This window comes from Hypanus sabinus, chromosome 2 (assembly GCF_030144855.1).
Source record: "Hypanus sabinus isolate sHypSab1 chromosome 2, sHypSab1.hap1, whole genome shotgun sequence".
Classification (NCBI taxonomy): Eukaryota; Metazoa; Chordata; class Chondrichthyes; order Myliobatiformes; family Dasyatidae; genus Hypanus; species Hypanus sabinus.
The window spans coordinates 200,431,548-200,458,054 of NC_082707.1; the positions used below are offsets into that span (position 1 = coordinate 200,431,548).

The window sequence follows — 26,507 nt, forward strand, 5'->3', positions numbered from 1 at the left end:
TAGACCAGAGAAATCCTATTTTAGAGCAGCTGAAGTTAAACCACAAAATATATCAGCTGTGAATTTAATTTAAATTTAAATTTAAAGCACAACATCAATAATAGTGTGTAAAGGGGTCTGTGATATTTGATAATTCTCTTTTAAAGTCATAACTATGGAAGCCATTTTCATTTGGGATTGGTTACAAATTTGTAAATGGAAATTTTATTAAATTTTCTATTCTCCTGTAGTCATTTAAGGAGTAGTCAGTTGCAAGTGACTACTGCTAACAGTTAATTTAAATATAAATTACTTCATGATACTAGAAATGGCTGATATATTTTGTGACAGATTGTTGGACTCTAAATGCAGAGGGTTTGCACTTGATTGTCATCCTTGACTGACGCTCAACCATAGCTAGCTTCATGGTGTGAAATTTGTCACTTAGCGATCAAGTTAGCAGACTGAATATTGCGAGTGTGTGTTTGTGCAGAGCTCTGTATGTTTGAGGTGGGGGATGGGATGTGTGTGTGTGTGTGTGTTTACGTGAACATGGGGTATGCGCAAGACGTTTCAAAACCATTAAATTCACTCTTGCTCAGCAAACTGTACAAATGTTCCTAATAATAAAATACTGGCAAGGAATCAAAATTGGAAAAGGAATGGACAAACCTGTTGGTTGATATGAAGGCCCTTGGAAATTTTGTGTAGATTTTTTTAAAGTTAATGACGTACCTTCTTGAAAGATGACTTCAAACTCATCTTCACAAGACTTAACAGAAATTTACTGTACTAAGGTGGTTCCCAGTTTAGTGTGAGGTTTTGCATACAACACTAAAGTAGTAGAAATATTATGATGGCCATTTAAAAATTTTGTGTACGTTTTAATTTTGTAATGATAAATTAAGTTGCTAATTTTGGCTCTGCTCTTTGTAGACACTGCAGGTTTAATTGCTAATTGTTAACAATGAATATATTTGCATAATAATAAGCTTCAAATTTACATCTTCAATGTGTTTCTTTCAAAGGATACATGATAAAAAGGTCATGTTGTTTAAATAATTCATGCATTATTGCAATAAAGGAGCTATTACTGTATGTGCCTGCATATATATTGACTTTTGAAGCAGAAATATTCAACCCTGTGGAGAAATTAATTTTTACAGCTTATAGCATGCTGTCGTGCATTTTACTGACTAAATCATCATTTTCTATATGAGATTTCTTTGAAGCAAGTTTAGGGATTCATTGTCATTCTGATCTGGCAACTGAGCCAATGGTGACCACATTAGGAAAGCTGCACCATCAAGCCAATTTAAAGCAAGTCTCAATCCAGTTCCCGATGGACATGAATCCAATGCACGAAACCGGCCTGGTTTCAGCACTTAATTCATCAATCTCAGTCTGGGCTGCCAGAGAATAGAGACTGAGAAGAATAGGGGTGTCACAATGCTGCAGAACAGGGACATTTATGAGGTCATAATTAACATCAGTCAACCCTATTATTCACCAAACTAGAGATGATATTATGTGACTGGATTCTATTCATTATTTGGATCTAAGATATTCTTTAGTGAGCATAATCATGGAATTCAATCTGATGTCTCCATATATATCTTTCTATAACCCAATAATTCATTCCTTGTTGACATAACTATTCAACTATTTAAACATGATATCTAACCCAAGAAATGCAATCTTCATTTGGGACTTCATATTTTTGGAAAATCACCTATTGAAAATAGGAACCTTTGGAAAGCATATGAAACAAGTCACTGGTTAATCTCAAGATTCAAGATTCAAGTTCTGCTCTGTACCTTACAATATTTTATTTATGCAACATATGCACAATGCTGGTGGAACTCAGCAGGCTAGGCAGCATCTATGGAAAAAAGAACAGTCAATGTTTGGGGCTGAAACCTTTAATTTATGCACTTTAGTAATTCATCTGTAGATTTTATCCTTACTTTCATAAGTTATTATGTGTTGTGTGTCATGTACAGTATTCCATAATGCTTTACACCCTGGTCTGCAGAAATGTTGTCTTGTTCGATGGTATACATGTATATAGTTAAATGATATTAAACTTGACTTGTCTTAAAAGTATTAGTAACTAGGTTGTTGTGTGCTTTGCAACAGGTGGTTCAATTGTATAATAGCTTTGTATATAGTTGCGTCAAATAGGCAGAAATTTGAATGCTTCAGCTTTATAAATCAGATAACAAGGCAATTTATATATTTTTTTTTGATTGGTATCTATGCTGTCAAACTATATGTTCCGCAAACAGTTGTATGAGATCTTTCTAATGGGAGAAGAGGCTAAGTCACTGATACTTCGGCAAAATTTGTCAGTGCTTTATCATTCTCTGCTCATTCTTCAATATGTACTTCAGCAGAAAGGAAATGTCAGATGGCTTTACATAGTGTCAACTTAGGTAGAAATTATCCTAAAGGGAATACTGTTTTAGTTTAATTGATAGCACCAGTGGGTTTCCTTACATATTTTGGCATCATTAGTACCATTGTAAAATTGCTTGCATTGACATAGCTATCATCCTTCACGCAAACACCTTATGTCAGAAAATATGCAAGAGTGCAGAAAGTTGTCATCAACATATTTTTATTAAAACCTTCCTTATAACTACGTACAGGAGGATATGCACTCAGTGGCCACTTTATTAGGTACAGGAGTAGAACCTGGTGTGGTCGCACCACTGTTGTAACATGTGCTTACTTGAGTTATTGCCACCTTTTTATCCACTTGAACCAATCTGCTCATTCTCCTCTGACCTCTCTCATTAACAAGATGATTTCGCCCATAGAACTGCTGCTCACTGGGTGTTTCTTTGTTCCTTGCTCAATTCTCTGTAAGCTTTTGAGACTGTTGTGTGTGCAAATCCCAGGAGATCAGCACTTTCTGAGGTACTCAAACCACCAACAATCATTCCAAGGTCAAAGTCACTTAGATCACTTTTCTTCCACATTCTGATGTTTCGTCTGAGCAATAATTAATCCTCTTGACCATGTCTGCATGCTTTTATGTATCCAGCTGCTGCCTCATGATTATCTGATTAGATATTGGCATTAACGAACAGGTTTACAGCTATACCTAATAAAGTGATCACTGAGTGTATGTTGTGAAACAGTGGAAGATGATCATGCTGCTGGAGAGCTAATGGTTCCACAGAGAACTGCTGGTTAATAGGACATTCTGAATTTCGCCGGAGGCCAGGTGGGGTTTAATCTCTCCACCTATTTTGCATTCGAACTCTGACTTGTCCTGTGCAACCGGGAAGATACCATTCTTTTGAATGGACTCTTTTGCTAGGACTGTAAAGTTAAGAACAGGTAAATGTTTTAGTCAAATTTCCTTAATTTATTCAATCCTAATTTCTATAACTTAAATGCATTTGGAATCATTTTAATTGACCAAAACACACAAAATGCTGGAGGAACTTAGCAGGCTAGGCAGCATCTATGGAAAAGAGTACAGTTGATGTTTCGAGCCAAGGCCCTCCTTCAGTCCTGATGAAAGGTCTTGGCCTGAAATGCCAACTGTATTCTGCATCTGCAAATTTTCTCTTGTTTAAAATCAATTTATTTCTTTTTTATTTGTTCCATGATTGTTATTTTTTAAATTACTCAAAACCTTTAGAACTGTTTTAAAAAGTACCTGATTTTCGGAGATTGTTGGACGTTTGCATAGATTTGGCATGTCATCTAAAACTTTGACAAACTTCTATGGATGCACAGTGGAGAGTAGCCTGACTGATTGTATGGAAATGGAATGGAAACACCAGTGGCCAGGAAGGGAAAAGACTACAAACATGGTGGATACACCCTATTGTTAAGAACATCTACATGGAGAACTAAACTTCCTTCATAGTGGTTAGTGCCATGTTACTACAGCTCAGGACATTCCAGCCTTCAATTCTGGTGCCATTCTGCAAGGGGTCGCTGTATTTTCTCCCTGTAAAATACATAGGTTTTTTCCTGCGCTCTGGCTTCCTCCCACAGTTCAATGGCAAACCAAGTAGGTTAGTTGGTCATTGTAAATTGCCCTGTGATTAGGTTAGGGTTATCAGGGTTTTTAGGGTTGATGGGTTTGATAGGTTTGGAAAAGCCTGCTCCACACCGAATCACTAAAATAAAAAAATCAAACACTTTAGTACTCATTTTCTCTGTTTTATTCATTTACTTTTTTAAATTATGAACCCTACTAACCCATACATCTTTGAAAAGTGAGAAGAAACGGGATCGCCTGGAGGAAACCCATGCGATCAGGAGGAGAACGTACAAACTCCCTACAGACAGTGCCAGGAATTGAACCCAAGTGGCTGGTACTGCAGTAGTGTTATTTTAACTGTTACACTGCCATGCCTTCCCAGTGTTGAATGTATGAGGACACAACCTTAAGGAGAGAGGGAGAAAGTTTGAAGGGGATGTTCCAGGCAGCATTTTTACAAAGAGAATGGTAAGTGCTTTGAAACACGGCAAGGAGTAGGGGCAGAAGCAGAGACACAATGATGGTATTCAAGGGACTTCCGGACAGGCTTATGAATAGACAGCTGGAGGAAACCCACATGGTCACAGGGAGAAAGTACAAATGTACGTCAGCATATCTTTTCTTGGATAAGGGGCCAAAACTGCTCATAATACTCCATACGTATCAGAATACCAATATCCACGAGTATGCTGTTGCATACAATGCCTTACCGATAGACTTGCTAGGGGTTAGTGATGGAGGATACTGGAGTGTGTGCTTTCAAATCCATCAATTTGTCCTTATCAGTGGAAAGAGAGTGAACCCTCCCAAGGCGGAATGTCTCGATGGAGTTTCTGGTAAAGCTCTGAAAACCTGTGCCAACCAACCAGCTGGAGTATTCAAGGACATTTTCAACCTCTCACTGCTACTGGCGGAAGTCCCCACTTGCTTCAAAAAGGCGACAAATATACCAGTGCCTAAGAAGAATAATGTGAGCTGTCTTAATGACTATTGCCCGGTAGCACTCATATCAACAGTGATGAAATGCTTTGAGAGGTTGGTCATGACTAGACTGAACTCCTGCCTCGGCAAGTACCAGGACCCATTGCAATTTGCCTATCGCCACAGTATGTCAGTGGCAGACACAATCTCAATGGCTCTCAACACGGCTTTAGACCACCTGGATAACACAAACACCTATGTCAGGATGCTGTTCATTGACTATAGCTCAACATTTGATACCATTAATCCCACAATCCTGATTGAGAAGTTGCAGGACTTGGGCCTCTGTACCTCCCTCCGCAATTGGATCTTTGACTTCCTAATGGAAAGACCACAATCTGTGCAGATTGGTGATAACATATCCTCCTCACTGGCGATCAACACTGGCGCACTTCAGGGGTGTGTGCTTAGCCCACTGCTCTACTCTCTCTATACCCATGACTGTGTGGCTAGACATAGCTCAAATACCATTTACAAATTTGCTGACAATACAACCATTGTTGGTATAATCTCAGGTGATGACAAGAGGGTGTACAGGAGTGAGATATGCCAACTAGTGGAATGGTGCCACAGCAACAACCTTACACTCAACATCAGTTAGAAGAAAGAGCTGATTGTGGACTTCAGGAAGGGTAAGATGAAGGAACACATACCAATCCTCATAGAGGGATCAGAACTGGAGAGAGTGAGCAGCTTCAAGTTCCTGGGTGTCAACATCTCTGAGGATCTAACCTGGTCCCAACATATCGATGTAGTTACAAAGAAGGCAAGACAGCAGCAATACTTTATTAGGAGTTTGAAGAGATTTGTCATGTCAACAAATACACTCAAAAACGTCTACAGTTGTACTGTGGAGAGCATTCTGACAGGCTGCATCACTGTCTGGTATGGAGGGGCTACCACACAGGACTGAAAGAAGCTGCAGAAGGTTGTAAATCTAGCTAGCTCCATCTTGGGTACTAGCCTACAAAGTACCCAGGACATCTTCAGGCAGCAGTGTTTCAGAAAGGCAGCATTCATTATTAAAGACCTCCAGCACCCAGGGCATGGCCTTTTCTCATTGTTACCATCAGGTAGGGGGTACAGAAGTCTGAGGGCACCCACTCAGCGATTCAGGGACAAATTCTTCCCCTCTGCCATCTGATTCCTAAATGGATTTTGAAGCTTTGGACATTACCTCACTTTTTTTGAATACACAGTATTTCTGTTTTTGCACGTTTTAAAAATCTATTCAATATACGTAATTGATTTACTCATTTATTTATTATTATTATTATTAATTTGTTTTCTTTATTATTATTTTTTTCTCTGCTAGATTATGTTTTGCATTGAACTGCTGCTGCTAAGTTAACAAATTGTACGTCACATGCCGGTGATAATAAACCTGACTCTGATTCTGATTCTGAAAGCACTCTGATCAAGACTAGACTTCACTAAGGTTTAAATGAGTGATTTAACACTGGTATCCAGCACCAATTTAGACTGAGATGATTTTGTTTTTCATTAATAAGGTAGATAATCTTGTAGTGCAGTTAGAGCTTGGCTGGTATGTTATTGTGGGCATCACTGGGTCATGGCTGAAAGACGATTATCGTTGAGAGCTTAACGTCCAGGGATATATATTGTATCAAAAGGAGAGGTGGGTTGGCGGGGCAGGAGGCAGAGACATGGAATCAAATCCTTAGAAAGAGCTACATAGGACTGGAAGATGCAGAATCCCATGGGTGGAGTTAAGGAACTGCAAAGGTAAAAAGACCCTGATTAGAGTTATATACAGGGTTCTGAACAGTAGTCAGGATGATGGCTGCAAATTACAATGAGAGATAGAATGTGCATGTCAAAAGGACAATGTAACTAGTCATGGGGCATTTCAATATGCAGGTAGATTGAGGAAATCAGGTTGATGCTGATTTTGGATCCCAAGAGAATTTATAGCATGCCCCTAAGATAGTTTTTTTGTGGTTGAGCCCACTAGGGGAACAGCTATTCTGCATGGGTGTTGTGTAGTAAACCGGATTTGATTAGAGAGCCTAAGGTAAAGAAACAAGTGACTGTAATATAATAGAATTCACCCTGCAATTTGAGAGGGAGAAGCTAAGGTAAAATGTGTCAGTATTACAATGGAAGAAAGAGAATTACTGAGGAATGAGAGAGGAATAAAGTTGATTGAAAGGGGACACTAACAGAGATGATGGCAGAATAGTAATGGCTGGTGTTTCTTTTGGCAATTCAGGATATATACATCCCAAAGAAGAAGAAGTATTCTAAACGCAAATGGAGGGTCTCGACCAGAATCGTTGACCGTACTTCTTCCTGTAGATGCTGCCTGGCCTGCTGTGTTCCACCAGCATTTTGTGTGTGTTCTCAAAGTATTCTAAAGGTAGGATGACACAGGCTGACAAGGAAAGTCAAAGCCAAAGAGAGGCCATGTAATAGAAGAAAAATTAGAGGGAAGTTGGAGCATTGGGAAGATTTTAAAAACTAACAGAAGGAAAACCTAAAAAGCCTTAAGGAGGGAAATTATGAAATATGAAGGTAAGCTACCAATAATTTCAAGGAGGATATGGAAAGATTTTTCGGATATGTAAAGAGTAAGGGAGAGGTAAGAGTGTTGGACCACAAGGAAATGACACTGGAGAGTTAGTAACGGGAGACAAGGAAATGGTGGACTAAATGAACAAGTATTTTGCATTAGTCTTCACTGTGGAAGACGCAAGCAATATGCCAGAAGCTCAAGAATGTCCAGGGACAGAAATGATTGCAGTTGCTATTACTAAGGAGAATTTGCTTGGAAAGCTGAAAGGTCTGAAGGTTGATAAATCACCTGGACCAGATAGGCTACACTCCAGTTAGCTGAAGACAATGTGGAGGCATTAGGTAGACTGGACAGAAGACTGGAAAATTGCAAACATCACTCCACTCTAAAAGAAGAAAGGGAGACAGAAGAAAAGAAATTATAGGTCAGTTTGCTTGAGCTTAATGGTTAGGAAGATGTTGGTGCTGATTGTTAAGAGTGAGGTTTTGGGGTACTTAGGGGAACCTTCTTCTTTTTACGTTATATGTTAATGATTTGGATGATGGAATTGATGGCTTTGTGGACACAGTAGTGGATAATATGAAGACAGGTGGAGGGACCGTTTATGCTGAGGCAGCACGGTGACTGCAGAAGGACTTAGACAGCTGAGAAGAATGGGCAAAGAAGTAACAGATGAAATACAGTGTCAAGAAGTGTATGGTCATGTACTTCAGTAGAAGAAATAAAAGCATAGACAATTTTCCAAATGGGGAGAAAATGCAAATGTCTGAGGTGCAAAGGGATTTGGGAGTCCTTGTGCAAGATTCCCTAAAGTTTAACTTGCAGGTTGACTCGTTGGTGTGGAAGACAAATGCAACGTTAGCATTAATTTTAAGATGACTATAATATAAAAGCAAGGATGTAATGCTGAACCTTTCTAAGGCACTGGTGAGGCCTCACTTGGAGTATTGCGAGCAGTCTTGGGCCTGTTATCTAAGAAAGGATGTGCTGACATTGGAGAGGGTTCAGAGGAGGTTCACAAGAATGATTCCAGAAATGAAAAGGTTATTGAATTTAGAAGAATGAGTGGGGTATCTCATTGAAAATTAATGAATGCTGAAAGGCCTAGATAGAGTGGATGTGGCTAGATTGTTTCCTATAGTGGGGGGAGTCTCGGACCAGAGGGCACAATATCAGAGTAGAAGGATGTCCATTTAAGAACAGAGATGAGGAATAATTTCTTCAGCCAGATGTTGGTGAATCTTGGAATTTGTTGACATGCATGGCTGTGGAGGCCAAATGGCTGAGTGTATTTAAGGCAGAGGTTAAAAGATTTTTGATATGTCAGAACTTGAAAGGTTATGGAGAAAAGGCAGGAGAATGGGGTTGAGGAGGAAATAGATCAGCCATGATCAAATAATGGAACGGACTTGATGGGCTGAAAGGGTTAATTCCCCCTATGTTTTCTGGTCTCATGGTCTTATTAATAGTTTGAATTATTTTGTGACATAAGAGATTGCAGATGCTGGAATCTGGGTTGACACTCAAAGCACTGAAAGAACACCGTAGGCAAATGGACAGTCAACATTGTTGGTTGAGACCCTTTATCTGAACTGAGGACCAAATTATTTTGAAGTGCTTTTGTTATTTTATTTCACTTAAAAAAAAAAATATATATATGTGTTTATTTACATTTCCATACTTTTCAATTGCTTATGAATGACTGAAGGCAGAGTTTACCTCCTGTCAGAGAAGTTTGGGTGTGGGTTCTCCTGACTGTGCCTTTTATAGCCCTGCCATCGTCTGGTTCTCACTGCTACATTCAGGATGTGATTGCCATTGAGAATGGCCATCTGAATCGGGCCCAAGTAAATGCAGGTGTGTAGGAATGCGAGTGCGGTACCGGGTGGCAGAAGCAGATGACAGAGTCAGTATGATTTAGCACATAGCTTTACAGGATGGAACACTAATGACTTTCTCAGTGCAATGGAGAAAATTTTAGCTTCAATGGTGTTGTATTTGACAAGTTAGCACAGAATTTGGCACAGACAAGCGGACGCCACAGTGGTACAGTGGCTAGTGAGATGCTATTACAGCTCAGAGGTTCTGGAGTTCGAAATTCAATCCCAATACAGTCAGTAAGGAGTTTGTACATTTTCCCCATGACTGCAGAGGTTTCTTCCGGGTGCTTTGGTTTCCTCCCACAGTCCGAAGATGTACCAGTTAATAGTTTAATTGGCCTTTGTAAGTTGTCTTGTTGTTAGGCCAGGAACAGCTTGACTCACTGGGTTGGAAGGGCCTGTTCTGCGCTGCTTCACAAAATAAAATAATAGAAAAATAAAGACGTTATGGGATGGCACTTAGATATATTCAAGTCAACCAGCAAAGTCTAAGAGATTTTGAAAGATGGAAATGATGTTTGATATCTTAGCTTGTCAGATAATTGGTCACTGTAAATCGTCCTGTGATTAGGCTAGGATTAAATAAGTGGGTTGCTGGGTGGTACAGCTCACTGGGCAGGAAGGGCCTGTTCCTTGCTTTATCGCTAAAGAAATAAATACACACATACGTAAGTAAATAAACAGATTAATTTTTAAAGCAGATTACACAGAGTTAGTTGAGACTGAGATTATTACATTCCAGGAAAAAAACTTCATTAAAGTGGAAAACTGAAAACATAAGTCGAAAATTTGGGTATAAAGAAGAATGTATGGATCAGCAGGGATCAATGGAGAGGAATTTCTAAGTCAAACCAGTTCCTGTGAAGACTGCTATATGATATCAAAGATCATGGGGACCATTTTTATCTTTGGTTATTAAATCAGTTTTCAATAGTCCTTGTCATAATTAATAAATATTAATGTTTTCAGATTATATTTCAGAATATAATCCCAACTCATGAAATAGTGCATGCAACCTCTGTCCGAATGACAGCAATGCTGCTAACCTTTTCAAGATTATATTGATGGAAGTTTTCAGCACAAGAGGTTCTGAAGATGCTGGAAATCCAGAGCAACACACATACAAAATGCTGGAGGAACTCAGCCATTCAGGCGGCATTTATGGAAAGGAATAAACAGTCAAAGTTTTGAGCTGAGACCCTTCATCTTGGCATGAAATATCAACTCTTTAATTCTTTCTATAGATGCCACGTGACCTGCAGAGTCTCTCCAGCATTTTGTTACATTGCTAGAAGCTTACCTTTATATTAGTTATATAAACTACCATATCTTTTGTTTCATCTCCAGGAAATCACAGATATACAGCAGAGGATCAAATGCTTAGATTTGAAGGGTAAGTTTAAATTCAATTTCAATTCATTTGTCATTCAACTTTACATTTGTTTACTATCAAGAGAAGCTACATTCCTCTGGAGCAACATGTGCGACAGAGTATGTGGTTGTTATGGTCTAGGTGGTATATATATAGACACACATATATAACATATATAGTTATGATATATATAACTCTCACACACAACACTAAATGTAATATTACCACAAATAAATTAACAAATCATAAGGTGCATTTACAAGTTATAAAGTAAACAGTATATTGCTGCTGGCACTTACTGTGCTTCATAAGCCCACAGGTCCAAATCAGCATATTATGGCCTGAACTTTCCTCTGAATTGTGTTTGCACTTAAAGCAGATTTGAGCTGAATATAGTGAAATGGTTTGTTTGAGGCAGCTTACTAAAAGTTTGGTGAAAAAATCTGATCCTGACATTTTTCAAAGAAAAAACATCAATCTCCTTCAAAGCTTATGTTAATGGGGTCATGAGGGGGAAGACAACCAGTGATCCATCTGCTGCAATAAATAATTGCCACAATGCACGGTAAGTGCTGGAGGACCTCCATGAGTACATGTCCCTGAGGTGGACAACTGATTTAAGAGGCCACTTTATGTGCAGTTCCTGAAGGTTAGAGTTACTTTGCCAGTATATCAATTTCGTTTGCAGTTTGGAAATTCAGCCGCCATAATTTTTTTCTGGAGTCACCCTAAGATGTCAACTCTATTTTCCTCTCTATAGATACTAACTGGACCACTATCTGTTTCCAGTATTTATTTATTCTATTTCAAATCACATGCTTTTGATTGTACTTAATAATTGAAGAGTATAATGAAATACAAAATCAAATGTCTGAGGTTAACTTATGATCAAAGTATACAACTCTGAAATTATTCTTCTCCAGATAGCCATGAAATCAAGAAAGAAAAGGACAGAACATGATCACCAATCCCCCCTCCCCTGCCCAAAAATGTGACGGAGCAGGACTATTGACCCCCAAAATCCCCTCTGCCACACACACAAAAAAAAGAGAAATCTCAGGTAAAAAACACAGAATATAAAAATCATTTAAGACTGGAGGAAAAAAGTCCACGGTATAGGTCCCTATCCATATCCATATTCAAAACGCAGAAAAACCTATGTAACATTCTCCAGGCACAGTGACAGGCCACACAGCCTTCCCTCTCTAACAGCAGAGTGATCCCACCAGTGATCGGTAGGCAGTCTCCCCTCTCTGGAAGCAGAGAGATTCCACGAGTGATCAAAACACAGGCAATCAGCGCTCACCTTCTGCATTGGTCTTGAAGTTTCAATCTCCCTCATCACTTTAATTGGTGAACTATTGAAGCTCTAACTGGCAAAGTGGAGTCAAACATCGGCTCACACCCCATCTCGCAGCCTGTTTGCCATGAGGCTCACGTTGGCTGCCTCTGTCTCCAGGATCCTCTAGGAGATTACAAAGCATTGGATCACCCAAATGATCTCCAAACTGCAAATTGCAGTCTCCAACAGTTCCAGAAACACACTCAAGACGAAACGTCAGATGTAAAGACACAAAAGAAGTGAAATGAATAGTGTTTTGAACTATCTAGAAGATATTGACTGTGGGAGCATTGTATGCAGGCTTCATATAGTACAGCAAAGAAAATCTTTCATGTTTCATCAACTCCAGCTGAGCGGCAACAAAGACGTTGTGCACAAGAGCATTTCAGTTACTTCATGGCCTTGTAGCCTGTGCAGTTCAGAGGGAACAGTGGAAAGGGGGAGTTAGGGGTCAGATTAGTGGTTAGGATCAGGCCTGTGTGGCAATTAGTGATCAGGCTTTAGTCTAGGCCTCCACTCGCCTATCCACATTCAAAGAGCTGCCAAAAGACGTTTGAAGATTGCGGTTGGTTGTCAGACTGGCAGATCAGTGCGGACAAAGACTGGTGGCACACCCCACTCCCCCCCCCCACCCCCCAGGTCATCAGCATGTTCCAGGATCAGAGTTCCGTCGTGTGGGCAGGAGACATGAGCAATGGTGCCTCTGTAGGTACGTGATTTGACGAGGCCAGAGTTTTGAAGCCACGTGTTTGGGGTCACATCATCAGTGAGGCTGGAGCTTCAGCTTGGAGTTTCGGGTCCTCACTGGTATTCATTGGTGAGTCTTGAGGTGTACAGTATACCACAAGCTGAAGCCCCAAGGTCATCCAGAAGTTTGGAAGTTGAGACCTGATGGGCAGACCCTTTGTTTACGAGTTTCTGTGAGTACCCTGGAAAAGGTAAAGCCCAATGTCTGCAAACCCGTGAGTCCACGGGCTAGAGGACAGTTAACGTGTAGAACAGGTCTTGTTTTCCTGCTGTTGTTTTGTTGTTTGCTGTGCTCTGTGACCTTCTAGTGAACATTGTGGGCATGTTGTGTTGGCGCTAGAATGTGTGGCTGCCCCCAGCACTTCATTAGGTTGTATTGGTTGTTAATGCAAATAACACATTTCACTATATTGAAACACCCTGGCTGCGTGAGTGTAGGGAAGACAACCTCCGGTACCCCCAAACCCGTGAGATTGAGGTGCACGTGATCCCACCCCAAACCCCAGTTTGTGTGGATGCTGTTTCATTTGCTACCCTGTTACAAATTTATGCCACAAAATAACAGACAGTACACTGCATACAGTCAAAGGAATTATATTTCTGAATTTTAACTAAAGAGTTAATAAAGAATAACAATAAAAAGGGCCCATTCTAATTAAACAGTCATACGTGCACAGGTTGGAGCTCATCTTGAACTTCTCTGTGACTCACGTGCTGGGTCCTCGGTCAACGTGAATGCACACACCACCTTCCGAACATCGCTCGCAATCCATCTCGAACAAATGGGTCTCCCACCGGATCTTCTGCTATGACTGGTACTCCCCAGTATCTTCTCTCTTCATCTCCTCTTGAACAAAAGCCCAAGACCAACCTGATTGTCCCTCACCTAGAAAACCTCCCACTAATTGGATGGCACATGTTCCACATCATCCCTTATCTTCAACAATAACCCAAACAGGCTGAAAGCAAAACAGAGCTGCTCAATGAAGTACCTACAGCATAACATTAAAGGTATGAACCAGGGCATTACACTATGTTTCGATGTACTTATGATAAATAAGTGAATCTGAATTTAACAGTTACTTTTAAATAATGAAGGTGTGGTAGGTAAGGAAAGGAAAGGCTATTTATTTAATTTCTGATTGAGGAATTATTCATTCAAAATTTAAAAAAGAGATGAAATTAGAAAATGTCTGCAGATATTGTAAATCTGAAACTAAAATGGAAAAAGCTGGAAAGGCTAGATGAAACAGATAGCATCTACACAAAGGGAGTTAATGTTTCAGGATAATAGGTATCTTTTCAAAAGAATGGTAGTTATAAAAACTGGAGATTGTATTTATTTATTTAGAGATACAACACCATAACAGGTCCTTCCAGCCAAATAAGCTCACACCGCCAAAATACACCCTTGAGGTCAATTAACCTACTAACTGGCCTTTGGGGCATGGGAGGAAAGTGGAGCACCTGGAGGAAATCTACATGGTCACGGAGAGAACATACAAACTCCATATAGGCAGCTTCAGAATTGAACTTTTGTCACTATGGCTGGCATTGTGAAGTGTTACTCTGACCACTCTGCTACTTTGTCACTCCATCAATGAGGGGGAAGCTGTAGAACGTAGTGAAAAAAATTGAAATAATGAAACGCAATGGTTAGGTACGCAGATTAGTTTTCTATTGATTTAGTTAGGAAATAATTTGCCATATGTCTAGATTCTCTGCTTACCTCTCAGGGTCTCACATTTATCTTCAACTTTCCATTATTCACAGAAGAGATGCCCATCTGCTTTGTAAATCAATGTAGATTCTACTCTGTTACAAGTCCTACACTACTCTAATATAAGTTCTACGATTAGCATATAGTAATGGTGTAGATTTGATTGAGGTTAAGCACTGCCATCTCCTTGACCTAGATAAATTCAAAGGACTAATGTTAGCCAAGCAGCAATTTTTGAGGCTGAACAACATTTTTAAAAATATTTTCATTCATAGGGCTAAAGGTAACCAAGCAGCACAAGAATCATAGAGTCATAGAAAAGATTAGCACAGAAACAGGCCCTTCAGCCCATCTAGTCTGTGCCGAACCATTTAGACCGCCTACTCCCATCTACCTGCTCCAGGACCATAGCCCAACCATCCACCTATCTATCCAAAGTTCTTTTAAATGTTGACGCTGAACACTATTTAAAGTGCCTGTAATTTCCACCGCTGTTTGTAAGAAGTTTGAACATTCTCCCTGTGACCGCATGGGTTTCCTCCGGGAGCTCTGGTGTCCTACCACTTTCCAAAGATGTCTGGGTTAGTAGGTTAATTGTTCCCATGCGTGTTAATGGATGGAGTGGGCTTGTTAGGGTAGAAGAGCTTGTTACCATGCTGTCTGTCTCAATAAAAAGAGAACAAAAATTAAATCAATGTAATTGCTGATTTGATGGGCAGTTAAAAGTCGCAGACCGTGTTATTGGTCCAGATTCCTATGGTAACTAGTCTAGACACAAACAGCAGATTTAATTTCTCTGAATTAATTTCTCCAGTGGCACAGTAGCGGTTAGGACAAAGCTTAACAGTACAGATGACTCACGTTCAATTTCTACCGCTTCCTGTAAGGAGTTTGTACGTTCTCCCTGTGACTGCGTGGGTTTTCCTCCAGGTGCTCCAGTTTCCTTCTACAGTCTAAGGATTTACCGGCCTGTAGTTAATTGGTTGTTGTAAATTGTCTCGTGATTAGGGGATTATATCAGGGATTGCTAGGTGGTGCAGCTCGAAGAGTTTCTCTGCACTGAATCTCAATAAATAAATAAATAGTGAATCAGTTAGAATTTAACAACCAAAGCTGCATTTGCTATTGTGGTATTTGATTTCAGGACTCTGGATGATTAGATCAAACTATCTGCTGGAGGAAATCAATGGGTCAAGCACCATCTGTTGGGGCAAAAGAACTGTTGATGTTTTGGGTCAAAACCTTTCATCTTTAGATTCTTCTCCTCCATCTGAGTTTCGATCTCTGGATTCCTGGTCCAGAGATTTACCACTGCATCAGGAATTCATTGCCTCCCCCTCAATATTTTCCTTCATTGCTGGAATCTAAATGTGAATACAACCAAGGTAAAGAGAAGAATTTCGCCACAAAAACTGCAAGATGTGTAAAGTGAATTGGGTTAGCATACTTTTAAATCATTTTATTGTGTGTGTAGAGCTGTCTCATTTTAGAATCGAGTGAGTGAGGCCTCCATTGGTCAGCGTTGACCACATCCCATGTAGCAAGCTCCCTCTGTCCACGCAGGAACAGCAGAGACCGATACAGTTTAGAACCAGAAGCATTGCAGGAGATACTGGTCAGTGTTGAACTCAACAAGGACTATCTCAGGGACTCCAGCTCTGGATTTTTCCCTCAGGGTTTACTCCATAAATGGGTATAGCCACGAGGCAGCAAAGATTTCAGATCAGTGTTTTGAGATCAAACCCCTATAAATTTATTATTCTAGTGTAGAGTAGCCACAAGAAATTGTATTATTTATTTATTATTGTGCTGTTTATCTATTGTGTTTTTTTTGTGCTGCATTGTATCCAAAGGAGCGATCATTTCCTTCTCCTTTACACTTTTGTACTGGAAATGACACTAAACAAAGTTGATATCACTGGCAAAGGTGAAACTTGTTGTTACATGGCATCAGTTCATTGAATTCATTATAATAATAAAATCTATAAATCATAACAAGAAATACATATCATATGTTTGCCCTGAATCAAACTTACAACATTTTATAGCAATCTGTTCCTTATATTTCTAAAATGACTGAACACATTTATTTTCTAGGGGAAAACTTAGACAATGTTAGCTGTGAAGCCCTCGAAGAAATCTTCAAACGGATACGGTTTAAGATGATTAGTTTGGAGTGGGCAAAGCTGAATGAAGATGTAAGTGTATCAATAGTTTTGACTGTGATCATCAGTCACAAATCCACCAGTGGGGAGTAAAACGGATACACAATATTGCCATAGCTCGATCATGGAACGTGAAATTGCTCTCAAGCTACACCTCATTTGAGCAATCATAGGCAGATTACTTTTATCCCAAAAATCAGCAGTAGAAGCTAAGGGAAAGCAGCCTGAGGCTTTTTTTTTACCCCTCTCAGATTCAGATTCAGATTTGGTTTATTGTCATTTAGAAACCACAAATGCAATGCAGTTAAAAAATGAGACAACATTTCTTCAGAATGATATCACAAAAGCACATGACAAAACAGACTACACCAGAAAATCCACATAACGTTTGGCAATCCCCAAATCTAGAGTCCAGAGAGGCTGCTGCATATTAATATCGCGCTACCGTCTTAGCGCATTCCCCGGAAAAGAGCTCCAAATCCATCAGACAAACAAGACCAAAAACTAAAGCTACAAGACCTGCACAAAACCACATAGTTACAACAGTGCAAACGATAGCATAATTGATAAAAAAAAACAGACCATCGGCACAGTAAATATAGTCCAAAGATGTTAAAGGACTATAAGTTCAAAAGAAATCACCACACAGTTTCCGCAAGTCCCCAGGATCCCGACAGACTCGCCATCCCACGCCAGCAGCAGAAGGGAGTACCCCCACTATGGACTTGCATGGCGCCGCCCGACTCAGCCTTGCAGACGCAGCACACACCGAAAGCGACCTGACTGCAGCGGACTCCCGAGTCCATCGAACCTCCGAGCCGACGACCATCCCCTCTGGCACAGCTTCTCCGAGCATCATCCTCTGCAGAGCGTATTAAGACGGCCCCACCAACGGCCATCGGCAACATGACCCCGAGGACTGGGGGCCTGTTCTACCCAGCAGAGTCCCGGACTTCACAGCAGCAGCAGCAATGAAGGTCTTCCTGGAGATTTCCCGATGTTCCTCCGTGCTCCCACATCTGTTTTCAATCGATTATGATTGCGCACGGCACCCCACTTCACAAATAACAGATAATCAGCTCCGGAGTGGCCACTGCAAGCTGCGTCGTGCCACCATCTTGGATTTCTCGGCAATAAAGTTAAGAGTGTGGCTGGAGAGAGAACTTCCACCTATTAAAATGGCCTAATGGAGCTCCTTGCACAACTTTTGGGCTTAGCTTCATTAACAATTTGTGTTTGGAACTCTAAGAAAATGACTTTCTGCACTCATGGGCTCTGCAATATCTTTCTCTTCTCTGGTGGATCCCTGGCATTATCCTCAGCAGTTCCTGGTGGCTGAATTGCTAACTCAACGCTCAACCCAGCAAGGATGGAAGGCATGCAAAGAGCCAGCTGGATTTGAACCCAGGACCACTCTCCTCGGTCCATCGAGGATGTCACTACACCACTGGCCATCTATCTGTTTCAGTGGACATCCAACAATATCCTTCTCAGATCCTATGGGCTCCTGCAATCCCCTCTCCTTCTCCAGTGGTCTCTTTACAATGTCCTCTCCTGCTCTTGTGATTGAAAGCCCATGCTTGGACTGCTTTGAGAGATAGATGCCACCCCAGATGCCAATCAGAGAATGTTGCCTCTCTTGATGACCTTGCTGAATCTGAACGGAGATACAACAAACTCTCCACATTGGTAATTCCACAGTAGATCTGATGTAAAGATCTGACATGTCAGTTATCCTCTGGTATCCTATACTCAATAAAGAAAAGATGACAACAAGAAAATAAATTTATTTATTTACTTAGTGATACAGCACAGAGTAGGCCCTTCCAGCCCTTCAAGTCTGCCATGCCCTCCAGCAAGCCTCCACCCACAATTAACCCTAACCTCATCACAGGACATTTTACAATGTCCAGTTAACCTACCCGGTACATCTTTGGATGGTGGGAGGAAACCAGAGCACCTGGAGGAAATCCATACATTCCACGGGGAGGACATACGGAAGCTCCTTACAGAACGGTGCTGGATTTCTTAAACTGCAGAATGCCCAAACCTGTAATAGTGTCACTCTAACCACTACCCTACCTTGGCACCCATAGTTAATTGGGAAAGGACATTACAGCACAAGTGGTAAAGTCAAGGCTACCAGAAAAACAAGCCAAATTGATAAAGGTTACAACTCTGTGTCAAGATGCAGGATAGTTGTGACTATTGTTATAACTTTTCTCAGTTATGTCCCACCAGTCTACAACAGCGCCACCCCCAACTCCACACTCTAACATCCAAACATGCCCATTTTGCCTCACCCCTGGCACTTGCTACATAGATCTAATTTAATGGTTTTCCTTCACTGACTACTATACTTGTTGAGGAGAAAACAAAAGGCTGACACATGATAACACCATCACTATAAGACCAGGAGCAGAATTGGGCCATTCAGCCCATTGAGTATACTTATTTTCCTTCTCAACCTCATTTCCCTGATTTCTCCCCATAACCTTTGATACCCTGACTAATCAAGAACCTATTAAACTTTGCTTCAAAAATGCCCAATGGTTTGGCCACCAAAGCAGTTTATGGCAATGAATTCCACAGATTCACACACAGGTGATTATTCCATCCTTAATCCTTCTAATCCTTTTAGAGAATATGTCCAGGGCATGGTGGGTATCATAACATATTTTTGTCCTGATAAATATCAAGTAGAAATAAAGTTTACTGTCCAGTAGTTTTAGCAGAGGCGTTTTGTCTGTGGCCATTTTATATCTTGCCATCATCCGATCATGGGAGGGAGTTGACATCAGTACAATCACAACATCTTTCAAAGGAATTTCATCTCTTCAATATCTTCTTTCAAAGTGGATGAAAACATTTAATATCTTAGGTGGTCTCCTTGTTTATTATGAATGACACAAGTTCAATTTGTGTTCCTTCACTCTGAGTCTCAGTTGGCAAGTCAATTCCAATTCTGGCAAATCCTCACTTGACAATCGTGGTGTATGATGCCTTATTGGGTCTTGATGAGACTTTATCACATGACTGTCATTCAGACGAAGCACAAACAAAATGTGTGTGGAACTCTCAAAGATTTGTTTCAATAACCAACATTGTTTGTGGCTATGAGAGGTGACCTCATAGAGGATTCTAAGATCATGAGGGGCATGGATAAGATGGGTGGTCATAGTCTTTTCCTCAGGGGGTCCAAAACTAGAGGGTGCAGATATAAAATAAGAGGGGAGAGATTTATGAGACCTAAGAGGTAACTCTTTACATAGAGCATAGCAAGCACCGGGAATGAGCTGCCGGAGGAAGTGGTTGAGGTGAGTACAGCTGCAACATTTAAGAGATATTTGGATAAGTACATGGAGGAGAGGGACCATAAGACATAGGATCAGAATTAGGACATTTGGCTCGTTGAGTCTGCACTGCCATTCCATCATGGCTGATTATCTCTCTCAACCCTATTCTACTACCTTCTCCCATAACATAGAAACATAGAAAACCTACAGCACAATACAGGCCCTTTGGCCCACAAATTTGTGCCGAACATGTCCCTACCTTAGAAGTTACTTGGCTTACCCATAGCCCTCTATTTTTCTAAGCTCCATGTATCTATCCAAAGGTCTCTTAAAAGACCCTATCATATCCGCCTCCACCACCATTGCCGACAGCCCATTCCGTGCACTCACCACTCTTTGTGTAAAAAACTTACCTCTGACATTTCCTTTGTACCTACTCCCAAGCACCTTAAACCTGTGTCCTCTTGTGACAACCATTTCAGCCCTGGGAAAAAAGCCTCTGACTATCCTTACAATCAATGCCTCTCATCATCTTATACAGCTCTATCAGGTCACCTCTCATCCTCCATCGCTCCAAGGAGAAAAGTCCAAGTTCACTCAACCTGTTTTCATAAGGCATGCTCCCCAATCCAGGCAACATCCTTGTAAATCTCCTGTGCACCATTTCTATGGCTTCCACATCCTTCCTGTGGTGAGGCGACCAGAACTGAGTCCAAGCGGGATCTGACCAGGATCCTATATAGCTGCAACATTACCTCTTAGCTCCTAAATTCAATTCCACAATTGATGAAGGCCAATACACTGTATGCCTTCTTAACCATAGAGTCAACCTGCACAGCTGCTTTGAGCGTCCTATGGACTCGGACCCCGAGATCCCTCTGTACCTCCACATTGACAAGAGTCTTACCATTGATACTATATTCTGCCATCGTATTTGATCTACCAAAATGAACCACTTCACACTTATCTGGGTAGAACTCCATCTGCCACTTCTCAGCCCAGTTTTGTATCCCATCAATGTCCTGCTGTAACCTCCTACAGCCCTCCATACTATACAAAACACCTCCAACCTTTGTGTCATCAGCAAACTTACAAATCCATCTCTCCACTTCCTCATCCAGGACATTTATACAAATAATGAAGAGTAGGGGTCCCAGAACAGATCCCTGAGGCGCACCACTGGTCACTGACCTCCATGCAGAATACGACCCATCTACAACCACTGTTTGCTTTCTGTTGGCAGCCAGTTCTGGATCCACAAAGCAATGTCCCCTTGGATCCCATGCCTCCTTACTTTCTCAATAAGCCTTGTATGGGGTACCTTATCAAATGCCTTGCTGAAATCCATATACACTACATTTACTGCTCTTCCTTCATCAACATACTCAACATTTGACACCCCGGCTAATCAAGAACCTATCAACCTCCACTTTAAATGTACCAAATGAACTGGCCTCCATAGTCCTCTGTGTCTATGAACTCCACAGATTTATCACCCTCTGAGTGAAGTCATTCCCTCTCATTTCTTTCAGTTCTAAATGATATGTCTCTATTCTGAGGCTGTACCCTCTAGTCCTAGACTTGCCCCACGAAAGGAAACATTTGATCCACATCCACTCTCTCTAGGCCTTTCAATATTCAATATGTTTCAATGAGATTTCCCCCTCATTCAGAGAGAGTTGAGGTGTGTATGCCTGCTTTTGTTTCTTTCTTGATACCCTGTAATATCCAGAACATCTAGTGATGTCTGTGTTTAGTACAGGGATGAATGGAGCAGTCTGAACTGAAAACTCAATTGATTTAAAAGCACCTGCTTTCCATGGACCCCTCAGCTCTTCCCAACCTTGTTTCACACTCTCAGGTACAGGTTGTATATTGTCAAACCAAGGTGTAGCATCCTTCAAGCATCTTAGATTTCATACCTTCAAATCACAAAACACATCAGAGTACTTGTCAAATATAGACGATTTGTTCATCCTCGTAAACTCCCCCGATCTAGTTTTACCTTTGATGGAAAGTCCCAGCCTATGAAATTGGATCCTTGCCCTGGAAAGATTGCAAGATGAGCTTTGCTTCCCTGTCACTGCTTCTCACTGTAACCTCACACATTCCCAATCACCTTGATCCTTTCCTCAGTGTAGGTACCAAGAAAGGGAAATGACTCCTTAAGTTTCACTATACCATCTGTCAATGTTTCTTAAATTCCTGTTCACACACCATCAAGACTAAAGCTCCAGAGTCACTTTCAGTGGCACTCTCTTTTCCTCAGTATATCCAGAATTTTGCAAAGGTTCAGTTGAACCCTGACAACGTGAACAATGCCTCTGATTTGTGTGGGTCTCTCTCTCACACTCACACACACACACACACACACACACACACACACACACACACACACACACACACACACACACACACACACACACACACACACACACACACACACACACACACACACACACCAGATGGAACTCAGTAGTTTAGGCAGCATCTATGGAAATGAATAAACAGTTGTCATTCTAGGCTGAGACCCTTCTTCCGCACTGGAAGGGAAGGGGGAAGATGTCAGAATAAAAGGGTGCTCCTTTTATGCAGCTTCCTCTACATTGGTGAAACTCAATATAAATTAGGGGACCGCTTTGTTGAACACCTCTGCTCCATCCACCAAAAGTGGAATTTCCTGGTGGCCAACCATTTTAATTCCTATTTCTATTTAGGTTCCAAAATGTAGATCCATGGCCTTTTGCCATAATAAAACCACTCTCAGTATGGAGGAGCAACACTTCATATTCCATTTAGGTAGCCTCCAACTTGATGGCATGGACATTGATTTCTCCTTCTGGGTAATCTTTTCTTTCCCCTTCCTTTTGCTTCTGTTCCCCATTTTGGCTTCTTCCTTTTCTCCTCACCTGCCCATCACCTTCGACTGGTGCCCTTCCCTCTTCCCTTTCTTGCATGGTCCACTCTCCTTTCCTATCAAATACCTTCTTCTCCAGCACTTTACCTTTCCCACCTACCTGGCTTCACTTATCAGTTTCTAGCTAGTCCTCCTTTTCTTCCCTGCCCCCCCCCCCCCCCGCCACCCCCACCTAGCCACCTTTTTGCTCTGGCAGCATCAGCCTTCCTTTCCAGTCCTGAAAAAGGGTCTTGGCCTGAAACTTTGACTGTTTATTTATTTCCATAGATGCTGCCTGATTTGCTGAGTTCCTTCAGAACTGTGTGTGTGTTGTTCTGGATTTTCGGCAATCACAGGATCTCTTGTGATCACCACATTTTCTATCAAGTTTTGGCATATCCTTTCCAATTGACTTTATGCAGCTTGAGTTTGTCATGGTCTTGCTTTTCTATTGATAAATGCCCTTAGTACAACTGAAGCCTTGCATCTGCATTCAGTAGTTCAATATCTCATGCTGACATGATAATATTTCCCCTACATGATTCTTGTTTCTTTCCCACAGACCAGCAAATCTTGAGCCCATCTTATTAACACTCTGGGCACTCACTGTAAATTTTGTGTTTGTTCAGCCACTGTCTCCACTCTCTGAGAAATATCAGAAGCTTGTTTGAAAAGCAGCGTCTCACTGAGCGTCTTCCTTTGAGGATGTGTCTTGAATTCCACAAATGGTGTGATCTTACAAAATCTATAAACTTTGGTACTGTACAAATGACATTGTGATTAGTGTAACGTTATTACAGTGCCTGTGATCCAGGTTCAATTCCGCTGTTTGTAAGGTGCTTAAGTGTTTTCTTCATGGCCTGTGGGTTTCCTCTGGGTGCTCTGGTTTCCCCCCACATTCCAAAGATTGTAGGTCAATTGGTGACATGGGTGAAATTGGGTGGTGTGGACTCATAGACCAGAAGGACCCGTTACTATAAACTCTTTTGCAAAGACTCTTCCTTTCATAACTTTTGCATTTGCAATTTTCAGCAATCTGTCTTCAACACCTACAAAGTCTACAATAGTTTGATTTGAACAGGGAGACTAGTTTGTTTAACTTGCATAAACTTGCACTAGAACTGGGACTGGGGCACAGAGATTCAGTGAAATTATCCATCTCCTTAAATTTCATTGTCTTTTTGTTTGGCTGGAGATATAGTCAATCCATAATTCCATTCCATGTCTGGAAACAACCAGGCAATGTGGTCATTTTGACTTGATTCAATATAACTGACGTAAGCACAAACGTCCCAAGTGAGTGAAATGCAGTATAGTATCAGTGAAAAACTCTGGTCTGCAGCTGCAAAGAAACATAATCCAAAAAATTTACACAAGGAAAATCAGGATATCTTGTGTAACATTCTTGATTAATTTTCATTCATCTTCCATCACCAAATATTATTACAAAGCTACTCTGTCTACTCAAACCGACTGAAACTACACTTAAAGACCAGCAGCTTTACCATAGAGTCATAAGATTTATACAGCAGAGAAATCGGTCCTTCTGTCTATTATGTCTGTACTGATCATCTTACTTGTCTAAACTAATTCCACTTCCCTCTACACATTCCTCAATCAACTACCTATCCAGATACCCTCTTAAATGAAGTTGTATGTATCTCTAGGTGTGAAATGAGTGGCAGTGTGGAGTTATGTCTCTACCAAAGGAGGTGTAAGGTACTCCTTCTCTCCGCTAACCTGCAGGTCACCCTTGGACAAGGTGTAGCACCTGCTTAGCCCTGGATCAGGGTCACACGAAGCCATGGGGTCAGGTGGTGGATGGTCCTGTGAGCAGCTGGTGCACATCACAAATCCTGGTTATGTGACCACTGATGCAAGGTAGACAATCTCTGAAGAGAATTGATAATGGCTGGGGTCGCCTGTCTTATAAAGACATTGGCCAGAAGAAGGCAATGGCAAACCACTTCTGCAGAAAATTTTGCCGAGAATGTCATGGTCATGAGTCTATGATCACCCATGTCATACAGCATGATGATAAGGTGGAGGAAGACACGTGAAACTGGAGAAACAAGAGAAAATTGAACAATAGGATCACAATAGATTTAACAATCACCTTCTGGATATCACACAGTTGACAGCAACCCTAGCTATGTTAATCCATGATCCACAGGTCTATGCCACATTTACAGTATTTTGGATTTCACTGCCATCACTGATATTGGCATGCAGAAGGGAATGTCAGAGTCTGGATTGGATTAAAGTACCAAAATATATCTTGTGGGACTCATGGAACCATTATTGCTCTTATGCAAAGAAGAATAAAGATTTATCTTGTCAGAACCAGGTAGGTCCTAACTGACCTTTGCCTAGAGGATTATTCATGGCGACTTGCCAACTCATTGCAAAGGAGGGAGCAGAAAGAGTGTGAGTGGAAAGGTTAGAGTGAGGAACTGAGGCTTTGTCTCAAGAGGTTTTGGCGAGAAAAGGCAGAGACTACGTCAAGGTTTATGTCATTTCCTTTTCTTTATTATTGTATGGTAGAGCAGTAGGAATGGATCCCTGGGCAGTGGTGTAATCCTCTTGTACAAAATAGGAAGTTAGTTAGTCCAGTGTCACTGCTGACTACACCTGTAGAAATGCATCTGGCTGTAGCTCATTACAGACTAGGTTCCTCTTAATATCCTCTTCCTCAATGTCAACAAGACAAAGCAGAAGGTTATTGACTTTAGGAGAACTCACATGCTCACACCCTTTGTCAGGTTGGCTGCACAGCAGTGAAATCTGCGAGCAGTTTCAAACTCCTGGGAGGGTACATCTTTCACAACCTCTCATGGTCCCAGAACACAGCCTACACACTCAGGGAAGCTCACTAAAGCCTCTACTTTTTGAGGAAGGAGAAGAGAGCTGGACTCTGTACACCTATACTCATCTCATTCTACAGCTTCACAGTAGAGAGCATCCTAACAAGGTGCATCAACGCATGGTATGGAAACTATTGCAACGGACAGTCCATCACCAACGTCAGCCTACCTGCCATCAAGGGCATATATACAGAAAAGGGCTAGTGACGTCATGAATGATCCTATCCACTCTGCTCATGGACCCCCATCAAAGAGAAGGCTATACAGTGTCCAAACCAGCACCACCAGACTCAAAAACAGTTACTTTCCTCAAGCAGTCAGGCTGATCAGCAACTCCACTCACTAACCCACCATCACTATTTTATCATTTCCTGTCAGTCACGTTCTGTACAGGGCCTTGAGTCACTTAATGCACATTTAATCAATCTATGTCTGTATATAAGCTATCTTATGTATTTATTGTGTTTTTATTATCATATCATTTATTTATTGTGATTTATTATGCTGCATCAGAGACAGAGTAACAATTCTCCTTTACACTTGTGTACTAGAATTACATAAAACAATTTTGAATGTTGAATCTTGTGCAGGGGAACTAGAACTGAATGACCTACAGATAATTCAAGACAATGAGAAATTGTTAGGAGCTGATGGGAGACAATAACACCTAAATTGCAGGAGGCAGGTATCTGGGTGAGCAACAGGAGAGGGGAAGGGGACAAA

At 41.1% G+C, this 26,507-nt stretch overlaps 1 protein-coding gene across 1 annotated transcript in view; it reads left to right on the forward strand.

Moving 5' to 3' along the window:
• si:dkey-288a3.2 (protein phosphatase 1 regulatory subunit 37) overlaps positions 1-26,507 on the forward strand; it is a 306,412-nt gene that overhangs the window by 73,091 nt on the left and 206,814 nt on the right. The window contains exons 4-5 of the mRNA XM_059988169.1: positions 10,730-10,775; positions 16,661-16,761. Coding sequence (XP_059844152.1) covers positions 10,730-10,775; positions 16,661-16,761 — 147 coding nt within the window. The remainder of the gene's footprint in view (positions 1-10,729; positions 10,776-16,660; positions 16,762-26,507) is intronic.